Source organism: Anomalospiza imberbis, chromosome 7 (assembly GCF_031753505.1).
Source record: "Anomalospiza imberbis isolate Cuckoo-Finch-1a 21T00152 chromosome 7, ASM3175350v1, whole genome shotgun sequence".
NCBI classification, from domain to species: Eukaryota; Metazoa; Chordata; class Aves; order Passeriformes; family Viduidae; genus Anomalospiza; species Anomalospiza imberbis.
The window spans coordinates 18229547-18254348 of NC_089687.1; the positions used below are offsets into that span (position 1 = coordinate 18229547).

At 37.1% G+C, this 24802-nt stretch overlaps 1 protein-coding gene across 8 annotated transcripts in view; it reads right to left on the reverse strand.

Moving 5' to 3' along the window:
• The window catches only part of COBLL1 (cordon-bleu WH2 repeat protein like 1), a 77625-nt gene that overhangs the window by 25656 nt on the left and 27167 nt on the right, over window positions 1-24802 (reverse strand). For 4 of the 8 annotated variants that reach the window (XM_068195708.1, XM_068195702.1, XM_068195703.1 and 1 more), the window contains exons 2-5: window positions 8876-9055; window positions 3565-3766; window positions 2425-2653; window positions 729-767 (exon numbers count right to left, since the gene is read on the reverse strand). In XM_068195708.1, coding sequence (XP_068051809.1) covers window positions 729-767; window positions 2425-2653; window positions 3565-3766; window positions 8876-9055 — 650 coding nt within the window. Of the gene's footprint in view, window positions 1-728; window positions 768-2424; window positions 2654-3564; window positions 3767-8875; window positions 9056-10264; window positions 10333-24802 lie in introns of those variants that run through there. The other 4 variants (XM_068195710.1, XM_068195704.1, XM_068195709.1 and 1 more) reach the window with 3 other exon arrangements.

Here is a 24802-nt window from a genome sequence, read left to right on the forward strand (position 1 = left end):
GACAAAATGAATAGTTTGCCTAGCACCCATGTTCTTCCTCTCCTTCTCAGAACTCAGGGCAAAGGAGTTTCAGCTGCTCCTAATACCAGCACATAATCCAGCCCACCCCACCTGTCATATGCTATCCTTCATATCACAAAGGTAGTAAAAGGGGAAAAGAGCACCAGACTTTTCAGCTCTCCATTCCTACTGGCTTAAATTTATGGCAAAGTGTGAAGTGGGACAAGCTAGGCCCCAGCCTGCACATGCTGTAGCTATGGAGAAAGATCACCCAAACACTCAATCAGTGCACACATAACTGCATGGCAGTCATAGTAACAGCAGTCAATTGTATTCTTGTTATCTTGCAGAATTTATCCTCCTTCAATTGCTTTATTCATGCAGAGGATTTGTAAATCTCATGACTGACATTTTAAAAATTTTACTAGAATGAACTTTCTTAAAGAAATCCTATTGAATGCACATGTAATGAGCAACAGAAAACAGCAAGTCTGGTAAAAGTATCAATATAAACATGACTCTAAATTGAATAAATTCATTTAGGGTAAAACTATACAAAAACACTTTCTATACAGCTGTGTATATCCAATTCTGCACTATCATTGCAATAAGCATTTAAGATAGGACAGAGATATTACTCATGTCACAGTTAAGCAGATGTTGTAATAGGAGCAGGTGCTAATGTCCCTTAAGTGCTAAGTTTCACTGCCTATTTCAATAAATCATACCTTGAAAAGATGGTAAATTTAAGTCAACTGGCGATGTGGCTACAGAAAGACAAAAAGAAAGACAGAAAATGTGAATCTGAATCAAGGATGTAGTAACAACATACAAACACAGAAAGCCATGCTGGATATTCAACATTAGTGAAAAATTAACTGGGTACTTCACAGAAGCAAAAGGACGTGCATCTTTACCACCTAATACTAAATCATTCCAGAACTTGAGCATGAAGACATGCAACACAGACTGCAACTGTGTACGTAAGTAGAGAGGCTTCACTTATATTTCTGAAGCAAAGAGAAAAATCAGTATGTAGAATAGTTTGCTCTGGTTTGGATGGGTAGGCAGCCCAAACTTGGAAAACAAAGAGGAATGTGAAATTAAAATATAATATGAATAAAATAAAATTTGAACTTAAATGATATTAAGTAAAACATACACCTCACCATTTACTTTCATAAAGATAATGTAAAATTCAGAGGTTTGAAACTGTCTGCAAAATTGAAATGCTGAACTACTTCATATTAAGAGAACTGAAGAATATCTAAATTTCCTAGCAGGGCACTGCTGTGTAGAAAGCATATATCCCCTGGTATGCCCTCCTAAGGATTTTTGGTTCCTGCTTGAAGTAAAACACACATCATATCATGCAAAAAGCAGCTTTTCCAGTTTGTAGCTGAAAGCACTAAATAACCAGACAAAAAATAAACAATGCACTTGGGAGCACACGTAGTCAAAGTAACACATTTAGGCAAATTAAAATATGCTGGTTTCCAGTGTGGAAGAGAAAGATATTTCATTTTTGTTTTCTCTATGGAAAAATGAAATACTGTCCAAATTTGTCATTCTGACCTTTAGCAAGTAAACTGAGAAAACTCTTGACACTGTAACCACCAAACAGTAAGGTTACCATATTTAGGTAAAAAGAGAGGCAAAGACAAACAAAACCCCAACAAGCCGCACAAGTTTTAAGCAGAAACAAAATCAGGCAAATAAAACAGTGGTCAGTACCAGGAGTGAGTCAATCAATATTATTGCTTTCCACACTGAGGTAAAATTTCCTGTGAGAAATGTCTGAAATAGAACAAACCACGCTGTACAAAATTTTTAATTACAGTATAGTAAACATGTCACTTGTTCAGATGAAGTTAAATTCTGGCCTAGGAATAGCTGTACAAAATAGTAGAAAGTTGTGACCCTGTTGGACCAGAATTAAAAACACAATTATTATTCCTTCACAATCTTTAAAATTAGCAAGCAGCACTCAGAAATAGACAAAGACTATCCAAATACTCTAATGCTTTTAAAATTTTAAATTATTTTAAAGAAAACTAGTTTTCTCTAACATTTCTTCTTTTCAGGTCATCATGATGGCGTGTAGGAGCTAAGGGAAGTAGGGTGTTGTTGGAGTTTTTGGGGAAGGTGTGAGGGAAGGAAAAGAAGGCTTTACGTTTAAGTGAGGATTTGTGCTCAGCTAACTCTGCTGGTAGTGAACACTAGGTTAGAAAATAAAACGTTTATGCAGCACTTCTGAAAACAAAAGTCCAGGTACACATGAGTCAGTTTCAATTTTGTGGAAGACCAATGAAATATATATTAAATATCAAGAAAATATTTTCATAAGTAAAAAACCCAACAACATGTATGCAATTATTAAGTAACTATCTTTTATATAACAGTAATTTATAAACGTTATCTTACCTTGACTGACATCCATGGCATATAGTTCTCTTAGTCCGAGGTCATTAAGAGATTTTGTCATATCAAGGGGTTCTTGAGACTGGTAACTCTTCAGTAGTAGAGTATGTGAAGGATCAAACTCACATTTGCTACAGATAATTGGTATGAGTTCTTGAAGAGGTGAATGTGGACTAACTCTTACTACTGTTTTCTGTGTCTTCTTGTAGTTTATCACTACCCTTACTGTTTGCTAAAGAGAAGAATATTCCAGTAAGTACCGGCAGAAGTTCTGAAAGAAATGGCATTTTTACAACAGCCTCACAACAATCACCAGAATTCCACTCTTGGCCAACTTGACCAGTGCTGTGTGTTCAGAAACATTACATACAAAACTAAAAACTATTTTTCTATTGCCTTCCATGCAAGAAAAGGACACGTGAAGCAGACTGCTTTCTCCCTCAGCAGTGCCATTTCCCTGGGCAGTAGGGTCCATGCCTGGAGGGTTCTACTGGGCAGCAGCAGAATCAGGTGAGGCACCACCAGCCAGTGCTTGTGAACACGTGTGTAGGAGGAAAGTAGAAGGGCAGCAGAAGAGCTTTCCTGGCCCTCTGTAAGTGCTTCAGTTAAATTAAAAGCCAGTATTCTTCTACCTAGCACAACAACAAAGGTGGAAGGAAAAGATTCAGGCAACACCCAATTTCTATTGGTTCAGTACTTCATAAAGCTCCTGCCCTCTTCAGGGTATATAAAAAAAGCCAAGAGAGAACAGTATGCACTGAGGGAAAACGAACATGCAATCAAGAAGGGTACATATATCACAGCATGACAGATGGTACAAGATGTTGATTTTCAGTTTGTTCAAGGCTTTCCTCAGCCACACTTCATCTGCAGAATTTTTCAAAAGGCCGATGAAGCATGGGATTTCAAATAATATTGTAATATTTCCTTCTTTCAGCAGCAAAGATGTTTGCTGCAATAAATTGAGATGTATTTTACCTAAGAGAAGCTTATCAAAAACAGACTAAAGCACTTCACAGAGCTTTAAGGTGAGAAGATAAAAGAAAACAGGAAACACTGAAACAAAATGATGAGCTACCAGGTCCAATTTGTTGAATACAGCAGTAATTCTAATTTCTCAATATGCTTAATTTCAGTTCTCACCTCTGGTATAACTGGAGCAGGTTTCTTCTTATCCATTTGTTTCGCCTTTACAATCACCTTTTCTACTTCAAGCATTCCCACTGGCGTGTTGGGTTTGAATTTAATCTGGCTATTTTCTGCTGATACCAACTCTATGGTGTAACTTGATGGATTTAAATGATACTGTGCACAGAGAAAGATCAGCAAGTCCATCATGGGCTTCCTGTAAAAGACAAATGGAACTGTCACAACAGATGACAATTAAGCAGGCTGTAACGAGTTGTGCTGCTTAAACAAACATTTAATTCAAGTTGTCCTTTCCCTTCCAGGACTAAATAATTACTGCTTGACACCAACTTTAAATATCTTCGAGCTTTAAAAAACACAATATAAAAAAAAAAAAGCCAACCCCCCAGAAAAGCCACTAAAAAGAAAATGAAAACCAGTTTGCACAGAAGCATGCCAAGTACTTCAACAGAGTGGGAACTTCTTGTTGTGTCAAGCTTTTCCCAAGGTCAACAGGGACATGTGGATTAGTTACCTCATTTAACATTTAGTGGGAACTTCTAACAGTGGTGATAAATACTCTGCTATTCATTGAAAACAGTTCTATTGCAAAGCTTGGCATTTTTATATCCATTTTGAGTTACAAGAGACTTTATTTTCAGAAACTCTGTGCATTAGCCACTTGGAAGATGAAGGAGAAATGAAGTTCGAGAAAGTCACATTTTAAGCAGGTTGGGCTTTAGGGATTCCAGAATTATCTAGGTGCTTAATACCAACAGTGAGTAATAAGCCAAATGACAATATAGTGGGCAAATGCCATTTCTTGAGAAGCTCTGTGTGAGGTAATGTGTCCTTCCCACAATGAAGAATGGCCAACAGAATTTGTCAGATGTAGTCAGTACCTGTATATCCTTGTTCCCTCAGTGCTTAATGAAGAACATGCAGAACATGGTATTGAGTATTTCCAGCTGCTACTGAAATACGTTTAATAAAACTGTACTATAAACAGAAATGTCATAGATGCTTAAATAGACCAAAAGTAAGGAGAATGTCCTAACTTTGCATGTTATGGAACTATATTAGGTTATAGCACTATCAGATCATTCCTCAATATTTTTTTTTTAGTTGGGTAAGGACAATTTCATTGTGACACCCTCTGCATCTTTCAGTTACAGCAATGAACAAGGAAATCCATCACCTGCTTTGTCTCATAAGGATATTATGAAAATAAAAGTCTGAAGCAATCAAATGGTATGTTGAAAAAATGCTGAAGTGTCTCTGAGAAAATTAATATATGGTTAGGCTGGTAGGGCTTTATCAGAAATCTTAAATTCTACATGTAATCTCATTACAGAGGCAAGTATTCTGGTAGCACAGCCAAATGTGGAAATAGCTTCTACAAAGAACTATCAGATGAAGCAGAATTCTAAATAACAAAGATCATGAATATATTTATTAAGCAGTAAGCGAAAGCAGACTTTTCATATGACACAGTTCTGTAAAAATAATTAAGAATGACTCAATGTTAGAAGTTATTGTGAACACTGATTTCTTCCCCTTTAATTTACCCTAGAGTATAATTCCTGTTTCCTTCATCTTAAAGGACAAATGTCCCATAAGCAAACGGTCTTCTGATTTCTAGCAGCAGGACTGGACTCTCTGGTGCATATGCTGCACTTCCAGAAGATGGTAACTGAAAGCTGACAGGTATTTCCTTTCTAGAGGAAAGCTTTTGCCTGCTTAAGTGGCAGGAGAACACTTGCCTCAGGAGACAAAGGCAGGATGAACAATAAAACAAAAAAGCTAGACAGAAATGGTACTCCAATGTGTGAAAAAGCAGTTATCAGATGGTCTGAAGAGGCATAGGAGAATGCAATATACCCCATGCTTTCATCCAGATGGTACAGAACAGCCTGAGGAATACCATGCAAAGTGCAGAATAATAACTGCTCCTCCCTTTTCACATTGCTAAACCAGAAAGTTTATTTCAATGCATCTCCCGTATATAGCACAACCTGCTTCAGTTACAAGACAGGAGGGAATACTTTATTTCTTGTACTTCTAATCCCTAGTAAAACAAGTGCATCCATCCCACAGTAAGAAGAAAAGGGCTGCACATGCACATCTCGTCATTCCCCCATCTGGCTGGGGGCAGAGCAGGGCAGGGCCAAGGAGGAGGGAGCCAGAGAAGGCTGCAGACACTGCTGCTGTAGTGACCTTTCTGCTTACCAGTGTATCCAATAAGTTACTTGTTACCTTTTTTCTGGTGAATTTTTATACACTGAGTGGCTTTAAAAGCTGCACTTCAGTTACTGGAGAGTAAAAATATCAAAGATGACCAGAGCAAGAACTGACAAGCAAGGACCCCAGAAAGCTATCCTATAGAAATGCACCACAGTGATAGGGGCACACCTTCACGTTAACCAGAGTCACAGTAAGCGACTGATAAGTGAGAAACAGCTGCTAACAAACAACAGGTACATGCAAATTAGTACATGAGAGCAGTGATTCTGTGCAAATTTGCTTTCCAATGGTATTTCCAGAAACAACCTACTTGACTGAAGGAAGATGGACTTTTAAGTGCCCCCACTCCACTGGAGGCAAAGTATTTTCAAGAACGGCTTTAGAAAGATATTCCTTCAGCAATCAAAAAAAAAAAAAAAAACCCCAACAAGCTTTTCTTGTAACCACATCCTCCAAAGCCTGTAAAACCTCTTTGTCCCTAAAGTTTTTAAGGATTACAGGTGGAAGAATACATATATCACAGTAAGTTTAATAGCTTCCATAATTAATATTTAGCAAAACACCAAGAAGAGGCCATCAGCTACCTCAGAGTAAGTACATCATCTGCTTGTCCTTCTTTATCTAACTTCAGTAAAATATTTATTTGCAACTTCATCAAATTACTCTAGGTTTTCCGGAAATCTCTGAGCATAAATGTATTTACATATTCCAACAATCAGGATTTTTATTTCACTAACACTTTGCTTTGTGCTACATAGCTCTTGCTATCCAGTATGCCAAAGCAGGGAGCAAACCAACCCAACCTAATCTGAAAAATAAAAGTTTCTTCTAGTGTACTATGGAACTTGAGCACACATCTGTTAAAACTCACCACTTCACTTTTTCTACTATAAGATTTAAAAGGGGTTCTCTCCTCGGGACCTTCAGAGCTGCTCACCTCCAATTATGAATGAGTAGGGAAGCAAAGTAACAATTTGTCTGTTTATGCCACTTCTAGAGGGATCATGCCTATTTGACCATGATAAATAACTATATATAAAGCTAGAGAAAGCTAGAACAAGAGATAGTTTGAAATATACTTCAAAGTGAACTACAGATCCTGCACATCTCCCCTCATTCTGAGGTGAGCCTATCAGTGTAATACTGGTTCTTATTTGCAAGACAGTCACTTACGAAACCAATAACATACAGTATCTTGATTGAAAAATCCTGTAACTGTGGGATAATAAAACTGATTGGGAAACGAGTGCAATTCCTGATAAGCCTGTAAGGCCTGTCTTGAACACTGAGTAATTATACACAATGTAATCTGACCAAGTGAAAATACATGCAACATTCCTTTCTGGCACTTTGTTCTGAGCAAAGCATGAGAGAGGGCCCATGGCACTCATCAGTGTGGACAAAGGAAGCAAAAAGAACAAGAAGATCCTGACAGTGTAGTACACATGAAGTCTCATGTCTAAGAAGGTTTAAAAACAGAGGAAAGCATCATATTTACAGACTCCAATATTCCTTGCTATAAACATGCTGAAAAAACCAGCATAAAGCATCAAGTACTCAGATTATTTCAGAAAGTTTATTCTGAGAAATAAAATCTCACATTTAAGTTATCCTGAAGATCGCAGAGTCAGGGGGAGGTGTAAAAAGACCCACTACAGCTCTGGTGAACAAGCTGATATTTGATGTCTAAGCAACAACCGCATGAACCCCAGCAATTGACAGTGTGCAAACAGACTCAAGCCAGATTTCATCTCTCATTAAGAAGTAGGTATAGGCACACGTTTACAGTACCTGGTTTGAATGAATAAGTCAGCCTGCTTGGTTTCAGTGGGAGAGACATGCACTGTGCACTAACACAAGGACAATTTACAAATAGGTTGTCTTATTTCAGCTTAGGATAGCAATGAACTGGCATCCAAATTGCTGCTATGCATACACAGCCTTGCACAGGACTCTTCCCAGTAGACCAACATTTTAGGTCCCAGGATTTATGATTTATGATTTCAGCTCACCAGTAAATGTGGAGGTCTTTCTGCACAAAAGGTAACTTGAGAGTTACATGCATAATCTATCCTACCAGTTAACAGTCTGAAATATGCATTTCAAACTAAAACCAGCTTAAGGAAAACATAATTGTTAAAAGAAATCCAAAGCTGTAGCCATAATTTTTTTTAAGCTTTACAGATTTTGTCTGAAGTGATGACATGTTTTTTGATGACTGCTACTAGTCTACAGGTAGCAGTGTTGAGCAAGTGCTGAATACATAACTTTGTACCCAAATAAGATGAACAAACTCATCTTTTGATGAGCAAAAAGCAAAACTTATGTGGGAAAATTCACTGAATCATACAAAAAGCAAAACTTATGTGGGAAAATTCACTGAATTGTACAAATAGATATTTTACAGAGATTTTTAGTGACTAGAAAAAACAGGTGTGGCTACACATACTGACTGGTACCATACAGAATTTCTGAATCTTAAAAAAAGTCTCCTGAAATTGTAGGTAGATGTACAAAGAAGACATTTCCATATCAACCCAAAAGTCATAGTAGTATCACAGAATCATTTAGGTTGAAAAAGACCTTTAGGATCATCAAGTTATTAACCCACTAAACTACCATCAAGTCCACCACTAAACCATGTCCTTAAGTACCACATCTACGCATATCTTTACACTTCCCTAGGCTGCCTGTTCCAATGCTTCCTTTCCATGAAGAAATTTTTCCTAATATACAATCTAAAGCTCCCCTTTAGGCCATTTCCTCTTATCCCATTGCTTGATACTTAAAAGAAGCGACAAACCCTAGCTGGCTACAAACCCCTTTCAGGTAGCTGCAGAGACCAATACGGTCCCTGCTGAGCCTTTTCTCCAGGCTACACAGCCCCAGGTCCCTTGGGAACCCAAACCCCCTTAAGACTTGTGATTTTGACACTGCACTTGGCTGCTCTTCTGTGGACACGCTTTATGTTCAGGCTTACACAAGTCATGCATTTTACCAAATGAATATAACCTGGATGAAGGTTGAAGTCAACATGAGCAAAAAGTAAAATTAAACAAAAATATCATTCTGTGTAACATACCTCCCGTTAACTGTAGTGTACTTGATCACATCTCCTGGCAGGACCACTGATAATTCAATATCTTTATCAATTACATTCTCTTTCTGTTCCATGATGAGGTTGGTTGGTTCTGTGTTATCAAATGGAGAAACAGCAATGGATTTTGTTTCAGATGGAGGAGGAGGTGCTTTAGATTTTCTTCTGAAATAAATAGACAAAAATTAAAAATCAAGTATGCATTTATACCTATGATTCCAAACTTGCAAACCAACAAGTCTCAAAACAGAAATGAACAACTTTATTATTTTCTGAAGTAATATGTGCAACAAATGGATAAGAATATCTTAAATATACTATCAGTGGTGACAGAAGACAAAACAGGCTAAGGTATCCATCACCAAAAAAAAAAAAAAAATAGAAAGCACTCAATAAATATCAAGACAAAAATAATTCTTTAATGTACCTTGAAAGAGTAAATTAGTTGGCTGTTTTTTCCTCCCTTGGGTTATGCAAAGACCCTATTTGTGCATTCTCCAAAGAGATTTACTGGATTAGTATAAACAGAAATATTGTACTATGCAGTATGAAGCCAAATGTACTACCATTGTGCTTAATACAGGATAGATACTGGAGCAAATAGTGACTCTTTTCCTCCCCAGATTTTTTTTTTTGATATTAAAGTTATTCAAAGAAATCCTACCAGTTCTACATTATTTAACTTCTATACAGTAATAAAATAACAGTATAACCAATTCTACTGTGTTGTAATATTTATTTCCTGACATTTTACTCACAATATGCTTTCACATATTCCCCTCACCTATGCTGATCTATTCTAATTTTCTCTATACCCTTTCCCATGTCAGTGACCAGACAGTTTACTTTTGAATACAAGGACTGATAACTAAATAAGCTGCATTAATTCCCCCAAAAAAATTCTAAAACAGCATAAAACCCTCTATATCTCTTAATAGATCTATGTTACAGTAAATTCTGAATGCAGGACTCTCATGTCCTAAAACATCTAGTCCAATATCTCCCTTTATTTAAATAACTCTCCACAATTAACCAATATATTCAGAAGGAAAAGATACTATTAAGAATTGTATCATTAGAAACAAAACCAAAACACAGTCAAGACACATTACCTCATGATAGCTTTTGATTTTCTTATAAACATTCCTGAATGGAACCACATTAGCAGAAAGTTAAATTACATTTCAACATTATAAACACAGGCTCCAAAAATATGCTCATCATTTAGATGGGCTGAACCAAAGTTTGTTTACTTTAAACCTAAGGAGAGAAATTAACCCCTATAATTGTCCTACAGAATTAAAACAAAAAGAACCTAGCATACAACTAGAAACACACACCTTTCTTGAGAAAACAAAGTTTAAAGTCACTCACAATGAAGAGCAAACAAGGTCCAGAGCAGCATTGCAAAAAACAACTGTAACGAGGCTTCACATGACTGATCTGTTGCTGAAAGTGCTTAGAGTTTTGAACTTCAGAACTCTGTGCTGAATAATTAACTATTCACAGCCCCTCGGAGCTGATCGGGAGTACTCATAGGCCTCCAGAAACATTGAATGAGGATCCACATTCAAAATTCACACCTGCTCTCTCAATGATTTAAATTACTTTGGTGTGCTCTCTATGCAATTCATGATGTGCAACAAGAGCTGAAAATTTTACTTAGTCTCTACAGCAGCTTGTATGGGTTGTTTCAGGGTTACAAGACCATTGCAAAATGTATAAATCAAACTTCTTTGTATTCCTCCCCAGCTTCTTTGGGGTTTTTTTGCAAGATTTTTAGCTTTCATGTAACTGCCAAATATAAATTATTAGCAAGTACAGAGCATCAATACAACTATTAGAAATAAATAAAATCCCAAAAACATAAAAATGTACCCCATGACATTAATACCAAAAATCCCAACGTGAACTAGTACTGCTTGTCTTCCCTTCTTTATGCTTTCTTACATCTTTAACTTCAAATGGCTGTTAAAAGCTGTTTATCACAGAATTCACTCTTTGAAGAAGTGTCACAAAAAGATTTCTTTTCAAATGCTAGGGGACTATTTTCCATTAAGTAGATAAATGCAATTTTATCACTGGAACTCTATTACCACCAGAGCACTTAATGACACACAGCAATAAATGTGATTTATTCATACAGTGTCTAACTAAATCTGACCAAATACTCTCATCAAAACACGTGTGCAACAGTTGAAGTTCCATGTATTTATAAAGAACACACACACACAGGGTCAGGCGGTCTAACAACGTCGCAGAAGCCTTGCATCCCCCACTGCAGAGCCACATACCCCACCCATCTCTAGAAAATCGGAATGTGCCTTATGGTTAGTTATGCTCACCTGTCCCACCCCACACAAAGGAGGAAAAATCCCAAGTGTACTTTCTCAGAAGTCATGCCAAGTTTTTGGCAACCTCTTATTAAACAAGAGGGACTCCAATGCTTTCATTTTCTGTTTCCAGATGCCGTGTTTTTGTTTCTTCAGTTCTCACCAATTCTCTCATCTCTTCTTCTTCTCAGCCCAAAGTATTTGCAATTGGTTTCATTGCTTTTTCATTATTTCAGCTTGTGTTTCTACCTTATCAGGGAAGCAGCTGCCTGACAGGCTGGGCTGCACCCCCAGCTCCAGGAACTGGTGCTGGACAGCAAGAATAATTCAGGTGACTGTGCTTACCTAAGCAGGTAATGGTGGAAATACACTTGCAGAGGTAGGTTTTGCATACAAACCCTCCTCTCCCTACTCTGCAATTCAAGAAGCCAATGAAAGTGATTTTCTCACCAAGGCATCCTCCACACATCATTTTATCCCAACACCAAAACTAACTCCAAGTCTATACCACCAATGCAAATACTTCTACATCATAAAGAACCAACAAAAGCCTGGTTCCCTCTTGCCTCTTAACCTATACCAAGTACTCAGCAAACCAGGGTAGCTGTTGATTTGTAATGATTTTACTAAAAAGACAGAGGAAGATGTCAATCTAGTTTCTTCTCCTGAAAACAAAACCTGTTATTTTTACTAAGACAAAATACAATCATAGCAAAGAGAATAATTCCCTATCATATAAAAACAAAATTTCAGAGGCCAGGAAAAAAGGTGCTCAGTAAGTGGTCTTACTCACAGCACCTTTCATGTTCAGACAGCTTCCAGACATGCTAAAACCTAAGCCAACTTGTTCTAATTTTCAAAATAAACATTAGAAGGATTAAGAACAACCAAAAACATGCTTTCTATTTTCATGGCTACTGTAGAATTACAGGAAAGCTGCAGAATGAATCAAACTGCAGCTTATTTAGCTATGAATTAGTTAATATAGAGAGAATTAGAAGAGAAATTTTAACCAAAGGAGGTCACAACTCAGTAACATAAGAACTCCTCTGGAAATTGTGCTACACGATGTGGGTCCTCACTCATTCCTTGTCCCCATAGGTCCCAGTCCGATCAGCTGGCTAACTTTCCCTACACACCAGGCACTGAAACTGCCCAAGCTCAACTCTCTGGAAGAGATATGCTCCCCACTGTTTATTATCAGATAAACAATTCCAGCAACATATTATCTTCTACATAAATTTTCTGTTTATTTTCTGTTTAAATGGCTGCTTGAGCTAAAGGAAAAAAAAAAAAATTTCTTCTCTGATTCTTCCTAGCCCTTGACAAGGTTGTGAGAGGGACACCCGCAATGCTCTCACAGGGACCCACAAACACAAGGTGCTGCAGTCTAGGCAGAGTTTCTATTTCCCTTGTTACCAGAGCACCTGGAGCCCACTGCTCATGCCAAGGCATTCAGCTTTTTCTTATCCAGTAGAGATTATACTGTTCCCCAGAGAACTGATTCATATCTCTTAGAAATTTAAATTTCTGAAGTCCCACCTGCAAATCCTGCCAGTCTGTGTGACAATACAATTCCTGTATTAAAGAATTATTTCAGCCAAATGCAAACAGAAGACTATCATTTTAAGAAAAACAGTGCATCTTTAAATCAAATCCAAGACCATAAGGTCAACATTTTATGTGCTTCAGATCCCCCTTCAACAGAATAAAATGTCATTGCTGTATCTCAACAACTTTCCTGCTTGCAAAGAAAAACAAGAATGTCAGTGATCTGGATGCATAGAAGCCTTTTTAAAATAAAGGTCTGACACAGTAAATAAATAACACATCAATTTATTTGATTTTCAAAAAAAAAAATCATGTTAGGAAGTTACAACCAGTATATTTTCAGCTATCAGTAACTACAGAAAGGCACATAAAATAATGAGAAATACTTGAATTTAGAGTGACTTGGGTATTCCGGTTTTCATCAGCATTTCCTTTCATTAAGAATCTCGTTCCCAAAAAAAGGAAAAAAAAAGAGGAAATCTATCTGCTAGATTAATGTACAGTCAAAGGCTACAGCATCAAGGAATATTACTGTCTACAAGCACTTAACTTCCTATTTGGAACACAGTTACATGAGAGTATACAAAACCAGCTTGATAGCACTCTCACTGAAATTATTTTGAATCTAACCTCCAACACCAAAACCTTTTCTCAAATTTTCTATAGCATTCACCTAGGACAGAAAAGGTCATAAGGATCTCACCTGCAATTCAGTTATCTCTCAAGCACTGAAGCAGTTCATTAAACATAGTGCATTAAAAACCTTCTAAGCACAACAGATACACTTCAGTTGGTTAATTTGACTTAGGGCACTATGAAGAACACTGGTTTATTCAAAAAGCAACTAGTTTTGGGTTTGTTTTTTTTAATTAAACTTCACAAAATTAGATTTGCCAGAATTACAAGCAGCACTTTGTTTTATTTTCACTCAGAGTCAGAAAAGGATTTAACTCTACTAAGATCATGAGAGGAAAAAGTCCACTGTTACAAAGCTTCTTCTAGAGCTTTTCTTATCTTCAACCTCTCATCCCAAGCAATTATTATAATTCTCTCCTGACTATTGCAGCAATGCCGTTTCACTGCTGTGTCATAGAAGCAGACAGCCAAAACCTCACACAACCTTCTCAGACAAGGAATAGCTGAACAAGACTTCAGGCCTATATTAAAAACATCGATTTGGTTTTTTTTAACAATGATACATCAATTTTGGCCAACACGTATACAAAATATTTAGGCTCCTAGTTTCACCTATAAGCATCCCCAGCCCAATACTTATGTTTAACACACACAGAACAAATTTGTCTTCTAGACTGAGTTAATTCTGTTCCCTCTTTGTGGATAATGGTTTCACAGCATCACCACTGCAAGTCTCCAAGATGAAACACTACCTGCTAGAAAAAGCTTGGAGACAACTGCAGCATTGCTATCTGATCTGCTCCTCATAGTCCAGCACATGACTTAAGTTGTCAAGGCAGGTCACTCAAAAAATCACTCCTATATATTTCAGGTATAAGTATAGATGAAAAATACTTCAAAAATAAATTCTATTCATCTTCACTAAATTATTAACAGGCACACAGGTTTCTATACAAAATTTGCGGTGCCACTAAGTGCTTCAAAAAAGGTGTCTTTTAAGTAAGACGTATGGTAGTATTCTAATATTTTTCCTTAACATTCAGCAGCCCAAATATTTGCTGTGCCAGCCACAGAGCATCTATGTAACATGACTATCAGTCTTGATACTGGGCTTTCATCTCAACATCAATATCACTGCTTGAGATACAATCTCTCTATTTCTACTATAAAAGCACCAGTTAGATGTTAAGATCAAGGTATGGATCAATGAGAGTCAAACAATGTCCATTCTGCAGTTATCCCTTCAAGCTAGGCTTATGATAAATGTAAGACGATATAAAGGAAAAATATTTGCTGTATCTGCTCCAGAGAGAAATATGATCTTTCAGATTCTCAACTCATCCATTTAGTTATTTGGGGAAGAACATGAGGTCATATTGTACAAATACTGAGTCTAGCAGGTGGCTCAATAGGTACCAAAAAAAACCCCAAGTTCAGAAACACACTTTAATTTCAATTTCCAGGCAGATGAACAAACATTAACAGTTTGTAAATCTTTTGTGATAACAGGTTATTTTACAGGGCACTTCTCTATACTAATTCCCAAGAGTGAAAGGATACAAATACACTAAATAATACTGGTCTTTTAAAAATAATAGAGAAAAAAAATATGGCATAAAACAAGGCACTGGGTATATAGCTCTGTCAACACAATAATGCATAGTGCAACTGATATATCAACTGACATGGTGCTAGTAATGCCATGGGTGATAATATTATTAATTAAGTGATCTTTGAAGATTATCTCTATGGATTAAACTCAGTGAGGTTCCAGCAAACAACAAATCATCTACAGATGTTCTCTTACTCATGCCTTTATTCTAACATAAAGAAAGTAAAAAAATAAAGTAAAATGCATTTCCACTCTTTCAATAAATAAAGTGGATCAAGAAAAGGAGGCATCCCTGGAATCAGACATTTTTTCAAAGATTTTGTGAAAGAAAGAGTCTCCCTAGTCAATGGGATGTGTGGATTTACCCCCTAGCTAGCCTCACTGCTCTGAAGACTTTTTTTTAAAGTCTTATCCTAGAGAGAAATAAATCACAGGACTGGGACGGTGCCCATAACAGTAAGGTGAAAGCTTAATGGAATCTCTGGATGTCTGGTTCACACTAAAAGCAAGAAAGCAGCAAATGAATCCTGCAGTTCCCTCCAGACCATTTGGAACAGACACTTGCCCCCTCTGATTATCTATCCCCATGGCAGTGACAGTCTTGAAAACAGAAGCGACTGAATTTGAGCCATAATTCATTAAATGTTTTCTATCATTACAAGGAAAAAGAGGCAGTTCTGAGACAACATAAACACAAGTCTCTATTATGGTCATGTTGTTAATTGTGTCCCTCTTAACATTAAAGCGGCACTAACTCTGGCATAAACATATAATTTAATTAAAGCACAAATTTAAAACTTTTCTAGAAAAAAAATATTAATTCATTGCCCTTCAAAGCCAAATCACAACTAATATTACAATGACCTAATCAAGCTCACTTAAAACTTATGAAAGACCCAATTGCTGAGAACAGAAAGCTGCTGACAGTGTTGTCTTGTACCATCCAACAAAACACTGTTAGCTGCCCTCTAGGCATAAGAATCACTTTGCTCTTAGGAAGAGAGCCAAAAGCTCAGAAGTCTAGCAGGCAAGAGAGGATAAAAGAAAAAGAAAAAACACCTTCTCCTCTAAATTAGCATCAAGTTTATGATTATTATTGAGGAATTATAGAAATGTGTTCTGATACAAAAGTTTTGTTACAACACATTCTGCTGTGCCAAGAGAAGTACTTCTTTTACTCCTGGGGGAAAAAAATAAAACAAACAAAATGAACAAATAAAATGAAGTGGAAAATTAGTTCCAATGACATTACTTCTAAAGAGGCTGAGAACTTAGACTTCTTAAGTAAATAGGGCTAACACAAAATACAAATACAAACCTGGCATTTCCATGTGTGACAAACCTCCACAAAAGCAGATACTTTTATCTATTTTTGCAACCTTTTCTCAAATTAAAAATGCAAAAAAGTAACCTAGATTTGCTACCAAAAGAAAGAACAAAAAAATCTGAACAGCATTCAAAACTATTGAAATCTTGTATGGCTCAGTAAGCCTTTATTATATTTACAGTTACAAAAACAGCCTAACAGAAAAGAAGGACAGCAGGGAAGAGAAAGCAGTAAATCTGTAACAGTAATTGAGTAATATATAACTGGCTGAATAAACAGGAAAAGAAAACAAAGAGCAGCTTGATCTGAAAGGGGGAGCTTAACCTTTGATACACTAATAAATCTAACAAATACTTAAAACTCAAGCAAACGTATGCTACCTCCACTAAAAATAAACCCTCAAATCTTTATCAAGAACTGCTAAAGAGGTTGCTCATACAGCTGTTTTTCTCCCATGACTAGTAAGAAAGTTCAATTAAGGACTTTCAAATAAAACAAAACCTGAATCTGTCCTTCTGGTCATTACCCCCAGTCATGAAAGCAGGTAAAATGCCACTGTCTTTTCAAAGCCTGCAGATGAAGCACCTAGCTCTGCTGGCTTTTCCAGCTGCTATTCGGAACATCAATAGAAGTAAGAATTGTCAATTATCTGAGATTTGCTGCTGTTGCTTTTTTCTCCTGTTCAAAATAATGTTTTAGAAGTAACACTGGAGGTAGGGAATGGATAGGTTTAGAGGCTGGGAAAGGTAAGTAAAAGAAAAGCAGAGCCACTCAGTACCACAGCAGCCAGGAAAGAGGCTAATACAGACCCTTCCTTTTTTTCTCACAGACATACATGCATCAAACATAGGTACGTGGGTGTAGATGTAGGTGGGTAACAGATGAAATGCTGCAGGACAGCAGCTAAGAAGCTCTACACTAACAGGGAAGCCAAAAATCCATCCCCTCTCGTTTCACCTGCTGTAGAAGCTTGGGGTCAACTACAACAGTAGCACTTCCCAGCTGAAAACTCAGATACAGGAAAAGTAATTGAGAAAGCATAGCAATGCAACTTTAGAAAGCACTGCAACTTATTTTCATTTTTCCTGCAAGTGTTTTGAATAGAACAAGCTTTCTCCCTTTTACAAAGTTCTTCATTCACCAGAAACTTTCTCTTAGCTGTTATATCCTTTATCCACCTACAGTTTGGTAACACTTATAATCTTTTGTACATTCACATAACCCAAAAATAGGAAAATTTATTAAACTGAAGAACAGAGATGATGTTAAGTATTGGAAGGGAATGGGACACAGGAAAAGTTTCTTATCCTGAGCAAGATTAAATAGAAATATCTGTGTGTGTGTATCTATGCATTTATACATAGATGCTATGAGACACATGGTGATGTATAGAGAGTTCCTACACAGACAACCAGCTCAGCAAAAAAGACACCCTTGCTCATTACAGGAGAGAAAAAAAGAGTTAAGTTTAGGCTGAGAAATTGTACTAAACCAAGCATTTTCTTCACTAGATTTCAAGAGAAGCATCTTGGCAGTTAGTATCAAGAAAAGTTTGATGTAATGAAAAGGTTTCTTCCAATATATGAGGACTGTAGCTACAGTTCCCCAAACAGAAACACCAAGCATCTTGGGCTAACACTGCTTGCAAAACTAAGAAATGCTTTGAGTACCCACCTGCCACCAGATTCTCCTGCCCATCCTTCACAGCTGCCTCCTCAACATTCACTCTCCTGTCTGCATCTTCCTCAGAAAGCAAAAAGTTCCTTTTACCTTCAGGAACAGGGTCATATTTACTACCTCCTCAAATGCCAGTGCTGCTGCTGGAGCCCCAGCCTCATCTCAGGCACTCTGTGAGGGGCAATGGGCAGTATGAAGCAGAGCCACAAGTCCCATCCCAGCTCTCTGCACAGCATAAACCCAAGCAGCAGTTTTCACAGCCACCTTTGCAGCCACTGACTGCAGGAGCTCCCTCCCCTTTGCCCTACTTTAACTTTACCTCCCTCATTGGTTGGCAGCTCAGGTCCCCAGATGAATGCTCCTATTTTGTCTCCAAATTCATCCCCATCGACACACAAGAGCTGTCATTATCCCCTTTCTCTGCTTATATCTGCACACTCAAAATCCCCTGCACCCACTCCTTACTGGATTCTTGCAACGGGCAATAGGCAAGGAGAAAGAAGTTATTTCTTTAAAGAAAGCTGGCTCCCTGCATGATGGTAACATCAAAGCTATTTTGGATAACCACTTCCATTAGAAAGCCTCTGCACTTTCTACAAAAAATGTACAGGCCTTCAGCACTAAATAAAAAGGGAAAAACTCTTAATTATTTAATAATGATTATAATCATCATCAGTGTGCTCTGGGGAATGTAAAGAAACTTTCCTAATGAACACTTTGCTCTACTATACTTCACTTCTATATTCACCCCTGCATCCTTTTCAACTTTCTCTACCACAGCCAGTTTACAACCAATATACTTCACTATCGTGCTAACAGATGACACAGTGGCAGCAGCATACTGGCTCCTACAAGAAGTTCACCTGAACACTGTTTCTTAAATTCTTTCTTTGTTGCTGTAAGCAAAGTCCATCTTGGCATTGTGCAGTTATTTAGGAATTTAGTCTATTCAGGTACTACAAAATATTTTAATGCTTTGCATGATAAATGAAACCAGTATACAACATACAAGAAACATAAAGACTACACAGCAAGGACTCTACCATATTATACACTAAAAGAATCAACTTTTATAAGGTATTACAAGCAAGTAGTGGGGCTTTTTTCCTCAACAACATTTTAGCTCAAAATCCGATGCAAATCAAAGAAATCAGAAAAGCTTTACAGTCTGCATGAAATAACAGCATTCCTCACTTAAAATAATCTCAAAAATCTCATTTGAGCTTCTAAGCACCAAATATCAATTTAAAATAAAATAGGCAACAGCTTTTATACCCAGAAATGTACCACTGAAATTGTAGCAGTCTGTCCACATGGATAAACATCTTTACACACCCTCATCTCTTAGCCAGAGACCAGATTTTAAAAACCTTTTGTAGAATTATTACATACTTTATCTGAAAAATTACAACAGACATTAATTCTTCTTCCTTCTTACAGGCCTATATTTAAGTTCTGGCAATTTATGTACTGCCCTACGACTGAATTCTGCGTTCCCTCCAAGAGCAAGGACTTACATGCTACTGAAGATATATAATTATTGGTAAATATTTTTTCCTCACAGCAGGTGTTAGGACAACACAACACAAATATTACTTTGAAGCCATTCTGCTCATCCTCTAAACAAGGAGAAGGAAGAATAATAGCTAAAATTGATGACACTACTTTTCTGCTTACCTCCAAGACAGCACAGGTGGTTCTTCTCCATTAATATCTGGTGAATTTCCTTCAATAGCATATGGAGGTAGAAGGGAGGGTGTGTGTGTGTGCATGACAAGCTCACTGTTGCTCCCTTCTGCTACTGCTGACATCAGTAAGCCTACCTATTTATAATCCCACCACCTGACCAAACAGCCTACAGAGTACATCTAGAGATTTGTACAGCCTGTAATCCCAACATATCTACTTCAGCCAATTCAAAAGAGAGTATTAAGTAGCTTTGTTATGTCTTCTGTAGCTTTATACCATAAAAAGAATCCAATCCTGTTTTCCTCACCCCTTTTATTTGCACAAAACAAGTTTAATGGGAATTTTTAGAATTAGGACTAGTCCTTCCATCCATGCTATTTAGCCTTCCCCATTTCTCTGCCTGTGCGATATCCAACTAAACACCTCAGGTGAGCATATTCGAGGGATTAATGGAATATTTAGACAACAGAGGCAAATATCCATTTACATCCAGTTAATTTCATCATCAGTACTACCTACAAAATTATTGAAATTTAAGATTTTTACAAATCAATTTCACAAGCCAAGTACAATATTTATGCTATCACAAAACCGAAAACAACTCAGAAGTGTTTAAAGTAGGATAATTTACAGAAGCTTGACCTCATTGTCAATTAAAACCAGAAGCTGCTTAAAAGCAATTCTTGATTCAATTACCACTTCCTAAAGTCAGCCCTAATGCATTCAGCCATGGGAGGGCTGTTTGCAGCTGAGTCTGCCCAGTGACTGGGAAGGAATGCAGTCAACAAACTCTCAGGGCAAGTGCTGTCATCACTGGCAACATCCTCCAGGTTTCTATCATTGATAAATGTTGCTTCCAGATCTGTATCAGGCCACAGTGTGTTTTGAAGTTGCTTGAGTAGTGCTTCAGTGAGAGGAAAACATCTGTGTGAGTGCCTGTGTGCTGAGTAAACAACATTACTGACGGTTCCTTACCTAATCTTTCCTACCTGAGAAGTCCTATCACCAGCATCCATCCCACATTAATGCCAGACAAAACAGAAATGTAAGTCAGCTTTGCCTAAACGTGTGTGTGTAAGGTTGAATGAAACAATTAGATGAACCAGTTTTGTTCCAAGTCAAATGCACTCTGCAACCAAACTTCAATAGTTAACAATAAAGTAATAAAAATCCTTTCACTTGATAGATAAACTGGAGAGGGCAATAATACAGATGCAGCCCAGCTTGCAGGACAGGACCGCTGGTAGGAAAAGTTTGGCGCATACAGGGTATCAGCATGGACTAAAACACCAACGTATTGTGTGTGACTGGTATGTCCCACACAGGCACAGTATTTGAGATATTCACTTGGAAGCCTTAATTATTATCTGAGTCCAAGGGCTACAGCTAGAAGTATGCAGTTAATATTCACAGTGATAAATCGTTTGATTTTTTTTAGTCCTGTTGTTATCTTGTTATTTTACATACAGTTTATCTAGTTAGCAATATCCTGTTTATGGCTTTCATAGATTAAGCAGTAAATTTATCACTGCTGAAAAATCATAGGGCTTTCATTCAGGGAGCAACCAATGGAATTTAATACTACTGACCACAAACAAGCACCCAACAACTCAGATAACTTGAAAGGACAGAAAGATTTCCCATTTCTATAAATATGTACCTAGCCATTTTCCCTTCATCTGACAGAGGTGACTTTTACTTTTTCCCCAGTATCACTCAGCATAGATTACTTGCTTTTTGGGGTTTTGTTTTTGTCTTTTAAGTTCCCAGAATACTTGTGGAAGGTAAAATTGTAAGAATATTAAAAGATGAGGAAGGAGGAGAGCTGACACAGAGCATTAGGGAAAAAAAAAAAGAAATTAAAGCCACCACATAAAGGAATAGAGTTTAAAAGTTTTGTTAGAATTTGGTTTAGAATTTTGAAGTGCTTCTCATTTTTTCACAAAGCATCTACTTAAATTACTGGCATTGCTCTGTAGCAACACTTCCTAAACTAAAACATCACTTGAATAGTATCAGCAATAAAAGGCAATGTATGTGAATGCACCATAAACTTCCATTTATTTTATAATTTCTCATATGTCTATTTAAAAGAAGCAAAATAATTATATTTTGCTAAATAGAATGACAGTATAGGGCTAAATACAAAACACTTCCCCAAGAGGCCCCTGTACAGGTCACATTTGAGCACAGATCTTTCATGCTTTTTAATCCATATACTTGCTTCCAAGACAAAAAGTTAAGACTTGTATGTACTAGTGAGGAAAATAAAACAAAACTTTCCCAGTATTCATTCTTAGATCTTTAATACTTTCAGATTCATCTGTCTGTGATTACCCAGAGCATTTAGTACCTTTGCAATGGGGAGGAAAAAAAAAAAAACCCGAAACCTCAACTCCAAAAGCCCAATGCACTGTTAGAACTCAATGGATGTGCATCAATAATGTGTGTATGCATAAGCTTCCCAGAATTATCTAGTTTTAAAAATCCCCAATAGGGATGTATCTGTGAAGCTGGGAACACTTTGAACCTATTGTCTCTACTGTTATAAACAAAAGACCGTTTTTTAAAACTATCTGATATTTCATCTAACCCTTAAATAGTAATGATTATTTTTTTAAAATAATATCCATGAGAAACTGAAGTCTGAAAACAGCAAGAATAGCAGGAAACACAGATTACCAGGGTAAAAATGGCATTCTTCCAGATGAAATTCTTGCTTTATTAAATACTCTGTTTCTTCGGTTGCTTTGTACCTACTGAGCTGACATCTCATCTGTGATGGACCAACAGAGTCAAGTCTCCAGGGAAAGGCAAACAGTTTTGTTAAATCAAAAAGGATTGGAGAAGAGAGCATAGACAAGAGGCTTCCAAATGGCTTGGAAACAGACCAAGAACTTCTTTTTCTTATGCAAGTCACACATCAGTGAGGAAAGCTGATTTTAGATTGTATCATCACTCAACAATAAGTGGGACTTAATTATTTTACCATTAGTTAACATTTGGTTTAAGGATTTCATGCATAATCATTAGACAATTCTTTTGCATGCTCTCCTTTCACTTACTTGGAACAGTTAAAACACAACAAATTGGCACATGAATGAGGTAAATGTAAGAACACAACGACATGGTCTCAGCTCTCATGCCCCTTAAGCCATATGTCACCTTTGACCATCCCTCTTGATTCTCTCTGAACCTTCTGTTTACTACTTCCCTGTGGATATGGCAGAGGCCAGAACCGTGCACTGTATTGTCACCAGAGACTTATACACTGGCAAAATCCTGGTTTCCCTCTTCTTCTTCATTCCTTTGTTAACATGCATGGCAAACTGATTTGTAGTAAGACTATCTAAAGTAAATTTAATCTCATTTTATTATCCATTTACTTTTGAAAAACTTTTCTGCAAGTCTTCAGAGTTATATCTCCTCTTATTACAATGAACAATAACTTTTTACTGTCATTACAGTGTCACCTTACTATTCAGCTGCTTTCCTAGATTATTAACATATTGAACTAGGAGTTCCAGCACAAATCCCCATGGAACTCCAAGGTGGCCTCACCTTCACAGCAGAACATTTCCCATCTCACTGTTCTTACTGGGACAAATTATATAACCATGCAAGGTTTACTGTCTTATGCCATGTTTGTTTAGTTTCCTAAAAAGCTTTGGGGTAGACACCAGGAGAAGCCTTTCGAAGGACAAGCACGACTGTGCCAGCAAGCTTTTCCTCATACATTAGGTCAGCACAGCCCTTAGATTGTTTTCTCTTTCCACAGCCCTAAGACATTGTAGATACACTGCTACAGCAAAGAGTTCCCCATTTTATTTTAACTGTGCTTGTTGCATGAGTCTGCAAAGATTTTTATTGTTAAATTCAGCCACCAGATTTAGTTTGTCCTGAATAAGGTAAGAGCCCTCAACAAAGCTGTCCTAGCTGCTGTACAAATCCAGAACAAAAAAGAGTGCCTACTCAGAAAACACATGTGGACCAAAGGACAAGCCTGTATTTTGGGCTGCCTGTTGACAGTATGACTTCAATAAATTGATGCCTGACCTTTTCACTTCTCTACCTCTATTACAACCTTTTATCCTCATTTTAATGTTATAGATTCAACTAACACAAAAGGTAATATGCAAACACTAGCACATTTTTTGATCTGAGTCATTATTTCATCACAACTGCAAAGGATCTGCCTCACTATTCCAAAATTATTTCAGTGTTCTCTTCTGTGCCAACTGTCTGTCCCACCCCTCCAAGAGCAAGTTCTGTAACTTTTTCCACCTTCTTCTCACCTATGGCTCCACTTGGATTACACCTACAAACATCTGTCAATCAAGAATCCATAACATTTCCTGGTAAGTGCAACTTACATGACAACTTTCCTCATTGTTAAAGTCAAAGAGAACCAGAAATCAAGGAAATTGGGCTAGCTTGTGACAGTTAAGCTCAAAAGAGGAACACAAGGGTTAAGGTAAAAGTTGCAAAACCCCCAGCATCTGATAAGCAAAATGCTTCAATTCATGCTCACTACCTTAGAGAATAAGAGCATACTAATAGATGTTATCCAGAAGTTTTGTTCACTTAAAACCAAAAAGAACTACAACTTGCAAGACAATCCTCAACATCTGAGTTTTGGTGATTCAGACATACTTGAGAGAACATAACACTAAAATTAAGAAGTCATTAATAACCCAAAAATTATCATTTTGGGAAGCAAGCATCTCTTCCTCCCGGGTACACGTTACAATACAGAAATGTCTAAGTGAACCAAATATATCATTTAAGGTGAAAATGACACGTTACTACATGTTGCTAGATAGTACTGACATGGGGTTAATTGTTGCATAAAAGATAAGAAATTAGAGACAACCAGGGTTATATACAGGGGGGTTTTTTTCCCAATATTTTTCAAGTCAATTTGATATAGCTAGGTAACAGATGGTATATTATGTTTTTCCTGCCTTGACACAATTTAAAAACAAGTTACAGATGGCTATAATGAAATCCTCATTAACACACTTATATTTTCACAGTTCAGTATAGCAATAATGAAACTTTCAGGTCTGGAATTTCCTGTTGGTTAA